The sequence below is a fragment of the Gopherus flavomarginatus genome, chromosome 11 (genome assembly GCF_025201925.1).
Source record: "Gopherus flavomarginatus isolate rGopFla2 chromosome 11, rGopFla2.mat.asm, whole genome shotgun sequence".
Classification (NCBI taxonomy): Eukaryota; Metazoa; Chordata; order Testudines; family Testudinidae; genus Gopherus; species Gopherus flavomarginatus.
The window spans coordinates 32,208,490-32,226,063 of NC_066627.1; the positions used below are offsets into that span (position 1 = coordinate 32,208,490).

At 45.7% G+C, this 17,574-nt stretch overlaps 1 protein-coding gene across 2 annotated transcripts; it reads right to left on the bottom strand.

Moving 5' to 3' along the window:
* Positions 1-1,130: 1,130 nt before the first annotated feature.
* On the bottom strand, positions 1,131-15,165 carry GHRH (growth hormone releasing hormone). 2 transcript variants are annotated; one of them, XM_050917486.1, is made up of 7 exons: positions 15,028-15,165; positions 9,244-9,344; positions 5,723-5,860; positions 3,620-3,724; positions 2,720-2,851; positions 2,210-2,309; positions 1,131-1,740 (listed from the first exon to the last, which is right to left on the bottom strand). In XM_050917486.1, the coding sequence occupies exons 2-6, from the start codon at positions 9,321-9,323 to the stop codon at positions 2,240-2,242; spliced, it is 525 nt and encodes a 174-aa protein (XP_050773443.1). In that variant the 5' UTR covers positions 9,324-9,344; positions 15,028-15,165; the 3' UTR covers positions 1,131-1,740; positions 2,210-2,239. The 2 variants fall into 2 exon arrangements, with proteins under 2 accessions (XP_050773443.1, XP_050773444.1); XM_050917487.1 differs by lacking the exon at positions 2,210-2,309.
* Between the last annotated feature and the right edge of the window lie 2,409 nt (positions 15,166-17,574).

Consider the following 17,574-nt stretch of genomic DNA (forward strand, 5'->3'; position numbering starts at 1 on the left):
CACTTCAGCTGACTTTCATGGAGCTACACCAAGGATCAGGGTGGTCCTCGGGCTACATTTTTAGATGGGACATCTAAATTTGCATCCACCATGAGTTACATCTGTAACTGGGAGCAGATGATTGATAGGCTTTGGCTTCCTACCTCCTTGATTGCACACAGAATTTACCTGTCTGCCATTAATGCCCACAGTGGAATGTGGCTGCTATTAGTTGGAAAGGAAAAATTGTTCCCACAAAACTAGAGGCCAAGTTGAAGCCCGTTTCAGATATTTAGCCCTTAGTGTCCACAATGTGTGATATAAACATTCGCTTTCAGGCATGTAGGCTGGACCCCATTTTCATGTCTGTGTCACCTCATGAACTGTGAGCAGAGGGCCATGAAGAAAAGCAGAGAAAAGATTCTCCAACCCAAGTTTAACCTAGGCAAAGGTCTAATATAACGAGAGACATCCACAAAGACCTCATTTCCACTCATGTATGTGCAAAATTATACCTGTGCCTGGAGTTGGCAAGTGCAGATACGGCCATTTGCTCTTTTAATAGTCTAGCACAGCTGTTAGAATTAGCCTCTGCAAAACCAGTTGGCAAACATTGGGTCCTTAATGTGCATTGGACAGAAAATGTAGCTCATGACCAAGAAATGGGCACATCTCAAGAGACAAGGAGGAATCTTGACCTGCTGTTGGACAGGTTTATTCAGAACAACTTTTATTTCTGCTGCGATGATGGAAAAGCAAAAGCCACCCGGAATTATTTACATGTCATCTGAAGGCATAACTGTTACATGTGCAGTACTAGGAGCGTCATGATGCCAGAGTCGGAGCAGAATAACATTCTTCCTCTGCCTTTCAGACACTGGAGAGAGGGGTTTTATGGCACTGGGGGAACATACTAAAATATTTTCCCTTCTAAAGGGCAGTGAGGAGTTATACAGACATCACCCTAAATGTGGGAAATAATGTTGCAGTGGAGTTAGGAGAAGAATTAATAATGCTCCCTCATGAAAGTTAAAATATATTGACCAGTATAATCTGAAATTCCCCTCTGATGTCCAGGAGTCTCATTTACACCAAACCAACCCCAGGCTGGACTTGCTGGTGAGTTCAACCCTGTTGCAAGAGTTCTGGACAGGACAAAATAGCCATGTCTGAGGCCAGTGATATTTCCAATACATTGTGTATGTTTTCTAAACAAGAAATAAATCGTTCATTAGTGTGCAATCATGTAATGCTTGATCTGATCTCCATTGGATGTAAATCTATAAGGGGGAGGAGTCAAATCAATGTATAGACTAAATCTACATGGATACCAAAAGGTAGTTTTTAGTAGCCTGCATGTTTATTGAGCAAACAAACTTTCAGACAGAGCAGTAACTCAGCAGATTTCTTTCAGTAGCACTTGATTCAAAAATTTTCTGTTGAGATTGTAGATAATCAAATCTCTGCCCTGGGCTAGGTGTGCACAGGATTGAGTAGCCCTATACAGGGTACTGACCAGTAGCAGATAACAGTGAGAGATCTGTTTGGTCAAGTACACCTGAGGGGAAGTAGGGAGGAATTAAAGGACTGATTCAAATTAACCTGGGCATAGTAACTTTTAAAACAATCTTATTCCTTTATGAAATGTCTCTAGGTTCTGAGAAGGATATGCATGAATTACAGCTGTTCATGTCCAGGGTCTTATCTTTGCTGCTGTGGGTTGTTTACTCTGCAGCTGGGTCCATGATCTCTGAATGACTCCTTTGGGGAAGGAAGGAAAAGAAAATTATGAGGCAGCTGTTTGTGAGTAAAGACATAGCAGGTGGGTGTTACATCAACCACAGGCTTGCCAGAGCTGTCATCACTTGGCTGCAAGAGTCAGACGTAAGTCAGTCAGGCAAAGAAATCGAGGGGAAGCCAGTTGGGTAAGGAGGATGCCCAAGTTTGCTGTAGCTCTCCGTTCATGGAAGCATTTATTTTTGAAACAGTTCTTTTAACAGTACCAGTCTTTATGGCCACCATTTTCAAACTAAAGTTAGGCTCTAAATCCATGTTTAAGTACATAAGAACTCACCACTCATTGACTTCAGTGGGCACTGTCTGTGCTGAGATGGAAGCTTAATCATCTACCTGCACAGTATCACTTGGCTTAAGCCTTTCTTTTCCCACTACAGAGCACTGCAAAAGCAGGATGTTGCACAAAGCTCAGCAGCTAGGGATTGATACTCACCAGAGCATGGTGGGGAGAAGGGAGAGAGATTTACAGTTTCATGAGGTTGGCCAGGGTGTTGGTAAAGTCCTCGACATGGTCAGTGTTGGCATCCTGAGGCCTGAATAAGAGGAGAGAGCTGGGTAGGGTGTGACATAATTCTGTGTGGAAAACAACTCACTATTGGGATTGCTCTCAGAAAATAGAGTTGGGGGAAGAGACAAGTTGATGAGGTACAGGACTGTATCAGCCATGCTGTGGAGGGGAGGCTCCATCCAAGTTTCCCCCAATGCAGCTGTGCCATGCTTACTGTTGGAAAGAAAGATGCAGGCTTTGATGCACAGTGGAAGCTTTATTCTGACCAGGAATGTACTGGAGGAATATTACCTACCGCCATCTTTTCACCCATTTAGGTCAGATAGGAATAAGGACCTATTCCCGCTCCCATTGAAGTGTACAGCAAAACTCCAATGACTGAAAGGGGGTTAAGATTTTAGGGCCCTACATTTCAAGGTAAAGCTTTCTACCTACCTTTGATTCTGCAATATGGCTCCCAAGAAATTCTTTAATACCATCTGCTGGCGGTAGCGGCTGTCCATCAAGATGCTCTCAGACTGGCGCCTGGTCAAAAATTCATGCTCCCCTTCCTCTGGACTGCGTTCGCTGTGTCGGTTATGCAAAGAACAAGAATGGGCTGCTAGAATGGCTCTCTGCAAATGGGCTTTACAAACAGTTTCTCCATCACTTGGTGGAAGGATGGGGAATCTGCTGTGCTTGCAGGGGTGGCTTAGCTTTTGCCTCATGAATCAGGTTGTTGCAGGATCTTACTTCTGATTTGCAAATCATTTGCCCATCCATCGCTAAGATGAAATAACTGAACTCATTGCACACATCCTCTAGAGTAGGAATGGGGTTGGTCAAGTGACAGACTAATGATGGGCTGCAGTTGACAAGTATCTCCTGTCTTGTTTAGCAACACTAATATATGTGGTCAAAGCTCAGGGAGCTGCAATGTGGATTTTGATTCCCCCCGCTTTGGGGCAGGGTGAAGCCAAGTTTCTTTCTTTCCGTGAATGATAGCAGTTAATGCTTCCCACAAACGTTCTAACCGGTCCGAAAGTGGTGGAGATTAAGAATAACCCTGAAGCTAATAGGTTGGGAAGGAACGGATTAAATTCAGTGCCCAAAGAAAACTGATTGTCGGGATTGTTAAGAAATATGGAGATGTAGGGTTCTTTTAGACCACAGAGGAGGCGGCTTTTTCTTGTACTGGTGAAACAGTGTGAAATTCATGTGACTAGGAGAGATGATGATTCCGTCAGGCTGGATGCAAAGTTCTCTACTTTAGCTATGTGCATGGAAGAAATTGCCTGGTGTGACACGCAAAGCCCCAACCCAGTAACAACAGAAGAACAGGAAAAGTCGTCTTACCCCAGCCGTTTGCCTATAATGGTTTGTAAGATCTTCCGGGCAGAGATCTGCCCCAGGACTTTCCGGTAGTGGTCAGTGAATATGGCATCAGCATGACGCTGCATCCTAAAGATAAGAGACGGACGCTGGATGAATAAAACACCCTGGATAATGCACTCTTTTGGTAAGAAATCCACTTTAAAAATGCCAAAAAACATTCTCATCTGATAGTGCTGAGAGAGGAGCTGAGTAAGGGACAAACAACCATCCCAGAATCTTAGTGTCTGACAGTTTTTATTCTCCACCAGAAAAGTAATTGTTTTTTAAATTCCTGACATGGAAACAGCAGGAAAAATCTACGAACCAATCAGGAACTGCTGGGGAAAAGTGGCTTCACATTTTAAAAAACATTGTAAAGGGCCCAAAAGTTCGTGAGGGGGGGTGGGTAGGGAGATGGCTGGGCAGGGAAGCGGGGGTTGTGGCTAGGATGTTCCTATGCCCTGGCTGTTCCCCAGCAGCACCATGGGACCGTTAGGAGTGAATGCAGCTGGGACGTGAGTTTCAGAGAAGCCCTCAGAGGTGCTCTAATGTTCACTGGGATCTGGGTCCCAGAAGTCCCAGGAGAGGGGAAGTGTAAGCCCCCCACTCAGTCCCCACATTCTGGCTCTGCACAAGGACAGGGATGAATCTACTAACCCAACCCCGTTGCTCTTGCCTGTCTCAGTTCCCCCACCTGCTTCAACAGGACTGACTATCCTTCCCTGCCTGATGGGGGTGCTGTGAGGATGCATTCGTGAATGTTTTTGAGGTGAACAGATGCTGCCACAATTCCCGGAGATGCCTAGAGCTCTGCAGAATTGCTGCTTGCATGAAATAGGGCAGGAAAGGAGTATTGATCTTGTGCCTCATTTTGCTATCTGTCAATAACTGTCTCTTGGGAAAGGTTGGAAGAACTAACCCCTTCCCCAGGTGACTGACGCAGGTGTAGGGAGACAGCCTTACACCAGTGGAGAGAATACACAGCCTGCTGACTACATGTTGTCTGGCTATGAGCACAGACTTCATCTGCTAGAACAGGGTTTTGTCCAGTCAGCACCAGGCAAGGGAGTCCTTTTAAGGAATATACTGGCACTTTCAGATATGTCAATGGCATCGTGACACTCCACTCCCTGAATTAGCACTGGACCCATGGGGCAGTGTGCTGGGAGGGGGCTCTGTGTCGCCGGTGATGTCTTGTCAGCGGGAACAGTAAAGATGTTATGGGACTTCTGGCAAGAGTTGGGGGCATAATTCCAAGCATCTTGATCAAATTCCTGTGTGAGTAATTACACACTACCTACCTGCCCTTCCCTCTATGGCTTCAATTGGACTTAAAATTCTTCTGTTCCTGACCTAGGTAGCCACAGAGCGTGGCTGTTTTCAATTTGATTCCTGTGTGTTAAACCACTAGAGAAATCAGTGAAGGTGGCTGGAAAATGGTTTGACTTTTTGGCAAAATATCAAAACCCGAAAAACCTTGCCAAAATCGCCCCCTCCCTGGCGGGGGGGGGGGAAATATATATATCCCTGCACATTTCTATGGAAATGGTGCGGTGCCTCGCGAGAGTTGTCGTTTAGGTGTATTATGCTCCCTTTCTTTTCTATGGGCACGTCTTGGTGGCTGAGCTAAATCTCCCATAATGCACCACAATCTCATTTCTTGTTGAGTCACCACAGTGCATCATGGAAGATGTATGTAGTCCAGCAGAGAATGAGATCAAGAGGCAGCCCTACTACAACTCCCAGGAGGCACCTTCGCTGCCTTTCCAAATTTAAACTTTTTCATTTTCAGGTGAAAGCTTTTCAATTTTCAAATGTTTGGGTTTAATATCTTCTATAGAAAGGAGACAGTTTTTGTAAAAAAAAAAAAAAAACAACTTTAATCGAAAACCCAGTTTTCCATCGAAAAACAGTTTGGCTGGAAAAACTTCAACTAGCCCTAGAACTCAATCCTCACTTGTAATTTCTGCAAAATATCCCTAAGTGCTCTCAAATCCTCTTGCTGTTTCCATCATGGGCTGCAGTGTAGGAAGAACTTAACTGAGACTCCCTTTGTGTGTTGGGGTTGGAAAGTGAGGCATCTACCTTTTTTCAGCCGGGTTGGCTAGAAAACCCTCCTCTTCCTGCTGCTGCTCCTCCACAGAGAGATTGTTGCTCTGCACTGGACTGCCATCCTGTAGCTGAAAGCTCACCGTCTTGCTGGAGATGGGCAGTGGATTGTACCTGTAAGAATGAGCCCGCAGCTCTGAGCACAACCAAGCTGCAATCCACCCTATCTCCTCCACCACCATCATAGCCTTCTCCACTGGGCCAACTACCAGCAGTCCTTAAGTAGCACTTGCTGGGTTCACCTCTGTGTGGCTTGTCTTCTCTCTTATTCTTCTTTTCCCTGTCTCATGGAGACAGCACAGATTGTCTTTGTACTGCTGTTCTCCAGATCTGGAAACTGCCTAGATGCTACTTATACCAATATGCGAGGCAACTTTTGAGATTAGAAACACAGATGTCCCAGGCACAAAGCAGCAGAGAGGTCCCCATCTCCAAAATGCCAACATACCCAGGCAAAACATAACCAATCGCTTTCTCACTGTACCAGTTCTTGAAAGCAAAGCCTAAAGTTTTGTAGCTCTACTGATTTGTGAATTTACAAAAATAAGATAATTTCAACAGGTGGCAGAGAGAAACTGAAATGAATTACAGGGAGGCCTTAGTACACAACCCTTCAATTCATATAATACCAAAGCTCCTACACCTCTCACTTCACTGCAAGTGGACAATAATACAGAAGAAGCAAAGACAGTTAACCTGTACTTACAACTTTTTAGTTAAAGGCAGGGCTGGCTGTACCATCTATATTATTACGGTTGCTGAACACTTCCCATTATAAGACCCTGTTTTCAATTGTTTATAATTTTGCCAGAATTCAACCATTTAGGCTGAAATTTTCCATGCCAGGCTGAATTGTTCTGAAAAATTTAACCAAAATAGCTCAGCTATTTCCAAGAGGGAGGGTAGGGCAAAATGTGTTGTTTTCCCCCTGTTAAAAAAATTGTGAGACCTTTTCTTTAAAATGTCCTAGCACCCCTGTACTTTGGAGCAGGGACTCAAAATTTGGCAAGGGGGCAGACTTTGTGTCAGGGATGTGTCTTTTGCCCTCCCCCAAAAATCCACTTCAAAGCTGGCCAAGTTATAAGCATTTGAAAAACGGGTTTGTAAATGATCAGAGACATCTTTGATTTGAGCAGCTAAAATCTCCAAAGATTGTCCTCACTAAGCATGCTCCAGCCCCTCACTGCTCCTGTGTATGACCAGACTACCCATGTGCCATCCCTGCGGAGTGACTGAGGGTCTACGCTATAAAATTGTTGGTTTAACTACATCAGTTAGAGATGTGAAATATCCACACTCCTGAATGGATAGTTAAGCTGATGTAAGTCCCTGTCTAGGCAGCGCTAGGTCAATGGAAGAGCTCTTCATCAGGCTAGCTACCACCTCTCGGGGATATGAATTGCCTACAGCAATGGGAGAATCCCCCCCCTCGGTGTTGGAAGTATCTACACTGAAGCACTACAGCAGAGCAGCTGCAATCGTGCAACTGTGCCCTGTAGCATTTTAAATGTAGGCGAGCACTTAGCCTGTTTCAGCCCAGGGCTAGAGGGGGATCAGAAGGACTTTCTCTTTCCAGTAATGGCTGCTCCCAAGTGCTGTGGGCTGGAGTGCGGCAAGGCACTGGGACTGAGAGCAGGAAGTCCATTTCTCATGTGCTTTCAGTGATCCCCCTGCTGGCATCCAGCCAGCACAGAGGAAGAAGCTGTCCAATTCCAATGCAGAAGGGACAAAAGCCAGACAGGGGGTGGGGGAAGGAGTAGATTGGGACAGGGAGTAGGGGGGACAAGTGGACCAGCTAGGCAAGGAGACTGAGACTGGATCGGGGAAGACTGGCACTGGCTTCTGACTGGGACTAGGAACCAGGCACAATAGGGGTAGGAGAGACGGCCCTGACAAGGAGTTGGGTGTGGGGGAGAACTTGGACTGGCTGGACAAAGGAACTGGGTGGGAGGAGTGGAAGAGGCTGCAAGCTGGGGGCAAGGGGAACAGGAATCGGGACTTGGACAGCAAGCCCATAGGAGGAAGCTAACATGGAAAAAATAGTATGTGAGCATTTAATGAATATGCACAGTGGGGCCAAGAATCCGGCCACCCGAGTTCTGGCACTTCCTAACTTTTGAGTGCTTGACTTTGCAACCTTAATGATGTCGGGCGTGAGAGAGAGATGTTGCCTCATCACTTGGGAAACTGCTAATGAGCTATAGGGACAGTCGACTCTAGGTCACCAGTTCAAATCCCGCATGGCGGGGTTGCAACAAAAAACAATGACTATCTAATGGCAGTTTGGCTCATATGTAGGAGCTTGTGATTCTAGGCATTGTCCTCTGGCTCTATCTGTATTTGTATCCTGCACCCAGCCCTGTAGTATCTGAGCACCATGCAAGCAAGTGTCTAGTGCTACCGTTGGTTCCTCAGTGGAGCCTGAACTCTGCTATTGCCAGTAGAGGAGGGGTCTCTAGGTCGACCTGAGGTCTGTTGCTTGGCAGTGAGTGGGTAACCTTGTTGTGCTGTCGTTCATGTACCTGTTCTGTGAGTAAACAGAGGACTTGGGCTCCAGGGCTGCTGCCATCACCAGCCCTGAACTTATATATTTTACTTTAAAACTGTTTAGGCCGTTTGACCCTGGCTGTCCCTTGTTTCGACTGCATCCAGTTTTCTCCTCAGGGGCCTTATATTTACACTTCACATTGTCAGATACAATGCCAGCAAACCATTATGGTCCATTATACCACCTCCTGACTGCATGCCCATCAGCAAAGAGCAGGCATGGAGTGAATACTGGACTCAACATTGTGCCATGCGTTTTCAGTGAGCCAAGGACCCAGATGAATCAGAAAGCTGTGGGTCCCATAATAGCAATGTGAACAGCTGCTCATGGAGACATTGCAGGCTCCGCTTTCTCATCCCAGCCAGAGGAATGAGGAGGAGGAAAAGCTTGTTCTCACTGAAGCGTAAAGTAATGTTTAAACACGACAACGTGGCACAACCTGCGGGGTCGGCACAGGAGACTTTCAGCCCCAGCATAGCAGGGGGTGCTGCAGGTAACTTGTACTGCCAAAGCCGAGTGTGGGAGGCACTCCAGATGGAAATAGCAGGAGCAGGTGTGGTCAGGACTGAGGTGAGCTGACAGGGCTACAGGCAAGGGGCAGAGATCAGGACAGAAATAGCATGGGGTGCCGCGGGTCAGGAGGGAGGTGAACTGTCAGAGTTGTGTGGGGGCCCTGGAGCCTTGGACTGAAATAGCAGAGGATGTTGCTAGTCAGGATTAAGTACTGCCACAGCTTGTGGTGGTGGGGAGGCTGAAAACGCAGAGGACTTTGCCAGTCAGCATGGAATGTGCTGTCAGAGCTGGGAGGAGCTTGCAAAATGCTGCCTGCAGTGTTGTGAGCCTGGTATGAAAATCCACCAAATGCCCAGGCCAGAAAATAGGAGTGAAGTCAGAGCGATGGGGGGAAATCTTTGGGCAGGCAGGAAGTTTAAAGGGGCTTGGAGCCTACCTGAGAGCTGGATAGAGAGGAGAAGAGATGGAGCACATGACTAAATGGAGGAACAGGAGGAAGATGGCCCTGTGCAGCATGCTTCACCCTTCTTGAGTGACCTGAAATCAAGAGAAATCCAAATCAGTGATGGTGACAGACAGTGACTCCTGACCTCACATGTAGCAGTTGGGGGCTCTGAGCACACCACTGCCAACGAGTTGGAAGAAAGCTTCTGGAATGTGCATGGGAGCTCTCAGCTACAACTTCATTTTCTCAGTCAGACTCAAGTCGCTGCATCCCTGTGTCATCGGCATCAATGAGACAGAAAACACCCTGTGCAGCCCAGATTTCTAATACCCGATATGTACTTACCCTTGCAAGACAGCGGCCTCGGCATATCCATATCTTGGCATTGCACGATGTTTATCATATAAATACCCAATTAACAGCCACCATCTCAGCCAAGAAGCCCCTTCCAATGCCTGCGTCTGCCTGGAACAGTCCCAGCAAGTTGACTCCCTGCCTTTGGTGACTGATGGCCAGACTCTAGAGCCCATTTCCAGGGAATGCTGATGGTGATACAAACGCCGGCCTTGAATCTGTAACCCCCTGCCTGTGAGCTGGGATCAGAACATACTCCCCTCTCGCCAGGCCTTTCTGCTCTCACCTGCCACTACTGGAGCACGTTTTACCCAGAGGAGGCAGAGACTGGAAGCAGGGAGTGTGGGATTGTCCTAATTAGAGCTGCTTGAACTACTTTGTTAGGAGCTGAGCTCTTTTTCTCAGGCTAGTGAACCCAATCCTCATTTCCCTCTGAATGGATTTGCTCTTTGTAAATATTTGTGCAAACTATCAGGCAAATAACTTTCACCGTCTGAGGAGCTGTTTGGATTACAGGAGCACCCCCAGCTGATACTGGGGTTCCTTTGCATCAAGCCCTATACAAACACCGAGAGAGAGAGTCCCTACCCAGAAGAGCTTACAGGTGAATAGACAAGACAGGTAAAGAGTGAGAGGGGATAAAGGAGGCCCTGGTAAGCAGAGTGGTTCACCTAAGGTCACAGGCAGAATTAGGAAGGTGTCCTGGGTTCTAGAACATTAGCCTAGCTTCTGCCGACACACTACTTGTGTTGTGCAGTTGGTCAGCTTAGTTGTATAGTATGTGGTTCTCCTCCCATAGTGGATGGCTGCAACATGGGACATGGGACAGCAAGTAACAACATGTTTCTGGAGCGATAACAGACCATGTGGACAAGGGGGATCCAGTGGATATAGTGCGTTTTAGATTTTTAGAAAGCCTTTGACAAGGTCCCTCACCAAAGGCTCTTAAGCAAAGTAACCAGTCATAGGATAAGATGGGAGGTTCTCTCATGGATTGGAAATTGGTTAAAAGATAGAAAGCAAAGGATAGAAATAAATGGTCAGTTTTCAAAATGGAGAGAGGTAAATAGTGGTATCCCCCAGGAATCTGTACTGGACCAGTCCTATTCAACATATTCATAAACAATCTGGAAAAGGGGTAAACAGTGAGGTGGCAAAATTTGCAGATGATACAAAACTACTCAAGATAGTTAAGTTCCAGGGAGACTGCAAAGAGCTACAAAAGGATCTCTCAAAACAGGGTAACAAAATGGCAGATGAAATTCATTGTTGATAAATACAAAGTAATGCACATTGGAAAACATAATCCCAATTATACATATAAAATGATGGGGTCTAAATTAGCTGTTACCACTCAAGAAAGAGATCCTGGAGTCATTGTGGATAGTTCTCTGAAAACATCCAGTCAATGTGCAGCAGTAATAAAAATGCAAACAATGTTGGGAAATCATTAAGAAAGGGGTAGATAATAAGACAGAAAATATTGCATTGCCCCTATGTAAATCCATGGCATGCCCACATCTTGAATACTGCGTGCAGATCTGGTCGCCCCATCTCAAAAAAGATATATTGGAATTGGAAAAGGTTCAGAAAAGAGCAACAAAAATGATTAAGGGTATGGAACAGCTGCTGTATGAGGAGAGATTAATAAGACTGGGACTTTTCAGCTTGGAAAAGAGATGACCAAGGAGGGATATGATAGAGCTCTATAAAATCATGACTGGTGTGGAGAAAGTAAATAAGGAAGTGTTATTTACTCCTCCTCATACCACAAGAACTAGGGGCCACCAAATGAAATTAATAGGCAGCAGGTTTAAAACAAAACACACAACACGCAGTCAACCTGTGGAACTCCTTGCCAGAGAATGTTGTGAAGGCCAAGACTGAATTCTGTCCTTTCATTTGTGTAAATTAGAGCTGGAAGAAAATTTCCATTAAATCTTTTTTTCCAATGGAAAGTACCTTTGTGATCAAAATAAAAATGTTTCAAAATGTTATCATTTGGATGGAAATTTATCAACAACCATATTCCAAATTGGAAAAATGCTTAATTTTGGGGGGGAAAAAAAACAGGTGTCAGTCACAGGTTGGGAGTAGAGCTGGGTTGTGGCATTGGTGGGACTGGTGGGAATTCTTTGGGGGAAGTTGATTAGTTTAGTTACAATGTTGGGTTATTTTATTTGATCTGACGTAATTGACAGGTCTGTTTATTCACTTGTGTGTGTTTTCAATCTGTTGCCCGGGGCTCTGGAATACCAGACGGTAGCTATTTTATTGTAGTTTAGTAAAAAATCCAAATACATATTTATTTCTAGAGCTGTGAACTTAGACAACTGCTGGCAAAGTGCATAAGAAGCCACAGGTCCTGACTTCACAAAGCTTTCAGGCTCAATGGGATAGATCTCATATGAAGAGTATTTGTCAAAGACACAGGAGAGCCTGGAGTGACTGTCAGCAAGAAAATACAGGTAAGGAGCTGTTGTCAGTGAAAAGGGATCTGAAGAAGAAGAAGAAGGGTGCATAGCACATAGGGAGGGGGAAGTTGTTCCAAGCAAAGGAATGAAAGAAGGTGCAGAGCTGTATGTAGAAAGAGACAAAGTGACCAGTGAGGAGCAGGGATGGGGCTATTCCCTTCTCTGCACTGGTGTCTGCTGGAGGAGAGGATGCTGTGACTTTCCATGGGTGGAGCAGCAGCAGAGTTCCTCCTGCCCTCCAGGACATATTGTGCTCACTCTGGCACAACTCCCTGCAGAGCTCCTGCCAGGCTGTACTCCTCTGTGCTGCCCACAACAGGCTGCAGCACCTGTATGCCACTGTCAAGCCCTAAATGGCTTGTTTATCACCTGATACAAATTCGAGGCTCGAACCCAGATCTGTGGCCCTGTGCCATAGGCACAAAGTCATCCTCCTTCTCTTCCAGTGCCTGAAAGGATCAAACAGGCAGCAGGAGACTGACAATGAAGGAGAAGGAATCTAACTGCACATGAAAATATGGAAATGATCAGGGATAGGAGATTAAATGGAAATGCAAAATAATTGAAAGGACTGTGTGGATGAAGGAGAGTGAACCTCGAAGATTCAGTGGAGAGTTGTGTGAACACAATCCAGTCCAGCCAGGTCTGTAACCAGCACAGGCAGGTTTGTCTACCCCTAAGGACAGGGCATTGTTGCTGCTGTGGATCATTGATGGAGTGTCATCAGTGCACATGGCACTGCACAGATCTGATCCCTGAGCCACGGTGCTCAAAATTGAAATCTGACAACACGGTGATGACACACAGGAGCGTTGGATGCATTTGTGCTTTTGATAGACACAAAGGGGTTCTGTGTTTGGTGGGTCATCACTGAAGAACCTCATGGACAAATTGTGTTTTAAGGAGCAATTTGAATGAGAGGAAAGTTGGGGCAAAATGAGTAGAAAGGCGTTCCGGGCGTAGGATCTGATCTCACTGCTACTGCTGTTATTTATTTATTTATTGTAGTGTCTAGGAGTCCCAGTTATGAACCAGACCACATGGTGGCAGGTGCTGTATAAACACACAACACAAAGACAGTCCTTGCCCCAAAGTTAAGCCCCCACTGACTTCAGTGAGTGCAGAATCAGCCTCCAGGGAGCAGGATGGTACTAATTACTGTAAACAGTTCCTCAGCCTGCTTTCTGGTTTCCCAGTTTACAGCTGCTTATGCTTCAAACCTGCAGGCTGGGTCAGCCTTCAGCACTATTTCCATCTGTTGTTCTTTTGGAAGTGAAGCAGCTTGGCCTAACTTTAGAACAGAGCTGATTGTTGGTAAAAGAGGGAACCGAATCCACCTCCCAAAGAATTCTTGCTTCTTAGAAACCATCATGTCAACCCCATGAAGACCCTCAGAATGCCAGGGAACCGAACCAGTGACACTTCTGTGTGACAGAAGGCTTCTGGTTTTAGGTTTACACTACTGTTTTCTGGAGGAAGCATGCCCCACCTCCTGGTACCCCAACGTGAATCCCAAATCATATCCATCAACTTCTGATAAAGAAAATGAGAGTGATCTAGACACTCCAAAAGGAGCGTTGGCACTGACCCAGGCTTGGGTGCCAATCAATGTTCTTTATATTATGAACAGCCAAACTACTGTGAGAGCATAGCAATGAAATGGCGGTGGGCTTGCACAAGTGCAACTGGGGGAGAATACAGCCCTTTGCTTTTCCCTTCCTTCCCGTTTGTATTCCTAAGGTAAGACACCTCGCCCCACACTCCTATCCCCACTTTCATTCTATATCCATCTCCTCTTCTTTCAGTGCCAGGTGTTTCTCCAGACTGTTTTCATCCATTTTGAAATCTTAATTCTGCACCCCCTCTGACCCCATTAGTTTCTAAAAGAAGTTTTTTATTTTCCTTTTCTCTCCTCATCTGTTTTACCTTCCTTATCTTCTCTTTCCCCTCTCCCATTCTCTCTCTCTCTCTCTCTCTCATATCCCTTCATTTCTATCCCCTTGGTCCTGTCCCCTTTGGTCTTTCTCCCACCCCATACACAAGGGATACTGAACCTGGAGTCCTGCTCACCTTCATAATTGTGGCCGTTATTTCAGAGAGTGAACAGAAGAATGTTCAAGTTTTGCTTTCTGAACATGGCCAAGTTGACAGCCCTGGAAAATCTTGTCCCCGTCTGAATTATGACAGGGTTAATTTCACTTCTTTGCTTTCCATTGGGGGGGGGAGGAGAGGAGGGAGATTAAATGCTTTTCATCTTAAAGGGAATTTATATTAATGTGGTTGTAAAAGATAAAACACAACAGTTTCCCAACAGTTTCCCAAGACCCCCTCATGCAATTTTAATGTTGCAGTGTTTGTGAAAATACTGCTGGATAGATTAGATCGATCACTCCTTCTGTTCCTTGCTGTGTCTGGGATACATGTCTAATCAGTCCTGAAAATACTGCTGTGAGGATGCAATGAAACCTTAATTACTCCTGCACTCTAAGATTGATTTTTATACTGTACAATATTGCAATTAAAAGTACAAAGATATTTCCAATTGCTTCCTCTGCTATCCTGTAATTGGATGTGCGTTGCCCGTTAAGTCTTTCAGATTTCTACTCATCCCTTTGTTTGGCTCAACTAAATAGTTATTAATGGATGAGTAAAATATTAGTTTTGTGGTGGCTTTCATCATCTGTTGTAAGGGCAGGGTGCAGATTCTGTGCCTGAGCTCGTAAATGTCCAGACTTTTTTGCAAGGCGGTTCTATAACACAACTTTGTATATTTACATATATCAGACACTTCAGTTATTGTTTCAGTCTATAACTTAATCCATAAAGCCCTTTGAGATTAGTACTGAGGCTGCTGATAAATGGCAAATCTTATTGTGTTTTAGTGTAACTGAATTGTCCCCAGTTTCCAAATAGCAGTTAAAACACACACACAAAGGATCAAACTTACCGTTCCCTGAGGAAATGGGATCTTCCCAGCTCTCTATGTGATTTCCTTTCCCTGTTAAAAATACTACTTCTTTCTCTCTCGCTCTCTTGCAAGCTTTTGTTGCTTCAGCAAACTGGACTGGGTTCCTCCTCCTTAATTCTTTACCTGTGCAGGGTCCCAGTGGACTGGGACCAAGACTCGTTCAGATTTTCCCAACTACCGTGGCAGTTCTGCTGCTGCTGCTGCGAGAGGTGCACCTTCTTTTATACCTGTGCTCCCTTAGGAGTTCTATGGGCTTCTCAGCGTCAGAGGATCAATTACCCTCCAGTCATTCAAAGGGCTGTATTTAGCAGCCCCTCTTTTTGCAGATGAGGATGCAGGCAGGGAGGTGTGGGAGGCAAGGGGGGGCTATGCCTGCAGTTTGAGGATGATTTGCATGCTTTCCCTTTATCTTACAGATATAGAATAACAACAATAATTTGGCACAATGAATGACAAATTTGCTTTACAGGGTAAACTTCTCTTCCCTTTAAAATGTAATTTTTCCTTGTAACCCACAATGGGGGAAGTTAACCATTAATATTCTCTCCTGCTGCCTTTGTAGGAAGGTTTATCTCTTGGTCTTTTTCTTTTCCTCCTGATTATCAGGCTTTTCCTTCTTTCCCTTTGTTGTTGGCACCTGCTGTTGTTAGCAGGGCAGTTCATGCTTCAGTCCCTCGCAAACATCGCAGACTCACGTCAGGCAAGCAAAGCATCTTTCTGGAGAGCCTCACTCTGTGCATGTGCTCTGGAAAAATCAGAGGTCCTGCTCCATTTGCCATGTGTCCCTCCATTTTGGTTTCCAAGGACCCTGTTCCATTCTTGCAGGAACCGTTCGGGAAATGTGTTTTACAAAGTCTCATTTCAGAGGGAACTGGATGGCTCTGGGGGCTGGTAATAAGACTTTCCTTGCTTCATGACCAGTGTGAACCCAGACTGGAAAAGTTGTTACTGCCAAAAGATTGGAAGGGATCTAAACCCTCCTGCTTCAGACCATAAGCCAACCTCCAGCTATTTTGGGTGTTAGGAGGAAACTTTCTGTTGGGCAGGTTATCTCAGAGCTGCCTTCTGCAGAATTTCTTGCACCTCTGGAGCAGCTGTATTCTGGCTACTGTCAGACAAGGATGTAGGCCAAGATGTCCCACTTGGTCTTCTCTGGTATGGAAGGGGGGGATTTTCAAAAGCATTCAGTGTTGGCCTAACTCTGCTCAGTGGTCTCTTTCCTAGTGGCTCAGCAGCCTTCTCTCAAAACACACCATCCCCATAGACACTAATCCTCAGTCTTCTCTGGCAGCCATGGTAGAGGGCAAGGATAAAACTCCTCTGTTGCTCTTAGAGGCAGTCCCTCTTTCAGGGTTGATGCACATTGGCAGGGTGGTGTGAAGGAAGTTTGCACTGCCGGGGGCGGTTCTAGCCATTTTGCCGCCCCAAGCATGGCAGGCAGACTGCCTTCAGCGGCTTGCCTGGGGGAGGTCCACCGAAGCCGCGGGACCAGCGGACCCCTCCGCAGGCAAGCCGCCGAAGGCAGCCTGCCTGCCGCCCTCGCGGCGACCGGCAGAGCGCCCCCCATGGCTTGCCACCCCAAGCACACATTTGGCATGCTGGGGACTGGAGCTGCCCCTGGCACTGCCACTGTCTGGACTGTACCTGCTCTGTAGATAAATATAGCGCTTCCATCCCGACTGCAGTCAAACCGACATCATGGGCCCAATCCAACTCCCAGTGAAATTAATTAAAGGCCCCCATGGCCTAAACAGAAGCTGGATCTGTCCCTAAAGAGGATCTATGTAATAGTCTTGCACTTGGTCCTGCATGACTTTTTGATTTAAAAAACTAGAAAGATACAAAATTAACCTGGCACACATGAAATGGATTAAAAGATGGCTGGTAGGTCTCAAAATGTAATTGTAAATTGGGAATCATCATTCAACAGGTGTTCTTAGTGGGGTCCTGCTGGGATCCCTTCTTGGCCCTAGGCTACTTAACATTTTATTAATACCCTAGAAGAAAACATAAAATCATCCCTGAACAAGTTTGCAGATGAGACACACATTGCAGGAGTGGTAAATAATCAAGAGGACGGGTCACTGATTCAGAGTGATCTGGGTTGCTTGGTAAGCTGTGAGCAGGCACACTGTGTTTTAATATGGCTTAGTGTAAATTTCCACATCTAGGAACGAAGAATGCAGGCCATACTTATAGGATGAGGGACTCTATCCTGAGAAACAGGGACTCTGAAAAAGATTTGGGAGTTTGGTGGATAATCAGCTGAACATGAGCTCCCAGTGGGATGCTGTGGCCAAAAGGACTAATGCGAACCTGATGCATAAACATGGGACTCTCAAGTAGGAGTATGGTGTTTATTTTACCTCTGTATTTGGCACTGGTGTGACTGCTGCTGGAATACTGTGTCCAGTTCTGATGTCCGTAGTTGAAGAAAGATGTTGATAAATTGGAGAGGGTTCAGAGAAGAGCCATGAGAATGATTAAAGGATTAGAAAACCTGCCCTGGAGTGATAAACTCCAGGA

What these genes read in the sequence shown, in the direction of transcription:
- GHRH (XM_050917486.1), bottom strand. Translation starts at nt 9,323, where the DNA reads ATGCTGCACAGGGCCATCTTCCTCCTGTTCCTCCATTTAGTCATGTGC. An exon ending in CCTCTCTATCCAGCTCTCAG is followed by an intron (nt 5,861 to 9,243) that starts GTAGGCTCCAAG and finishes TCATTCTTACAG; the next exon opens with GTACAATCCACTGCCCATCT. An exon ending in GCCATATTGCAGAATCAAAG is followed by an intron (nt 2,310 to 2,719) that starts GTAGGTAGAAAG and finishes CCTCTTATTCAG; the next exon opens with GCCTCAGGATGCCAACACTG.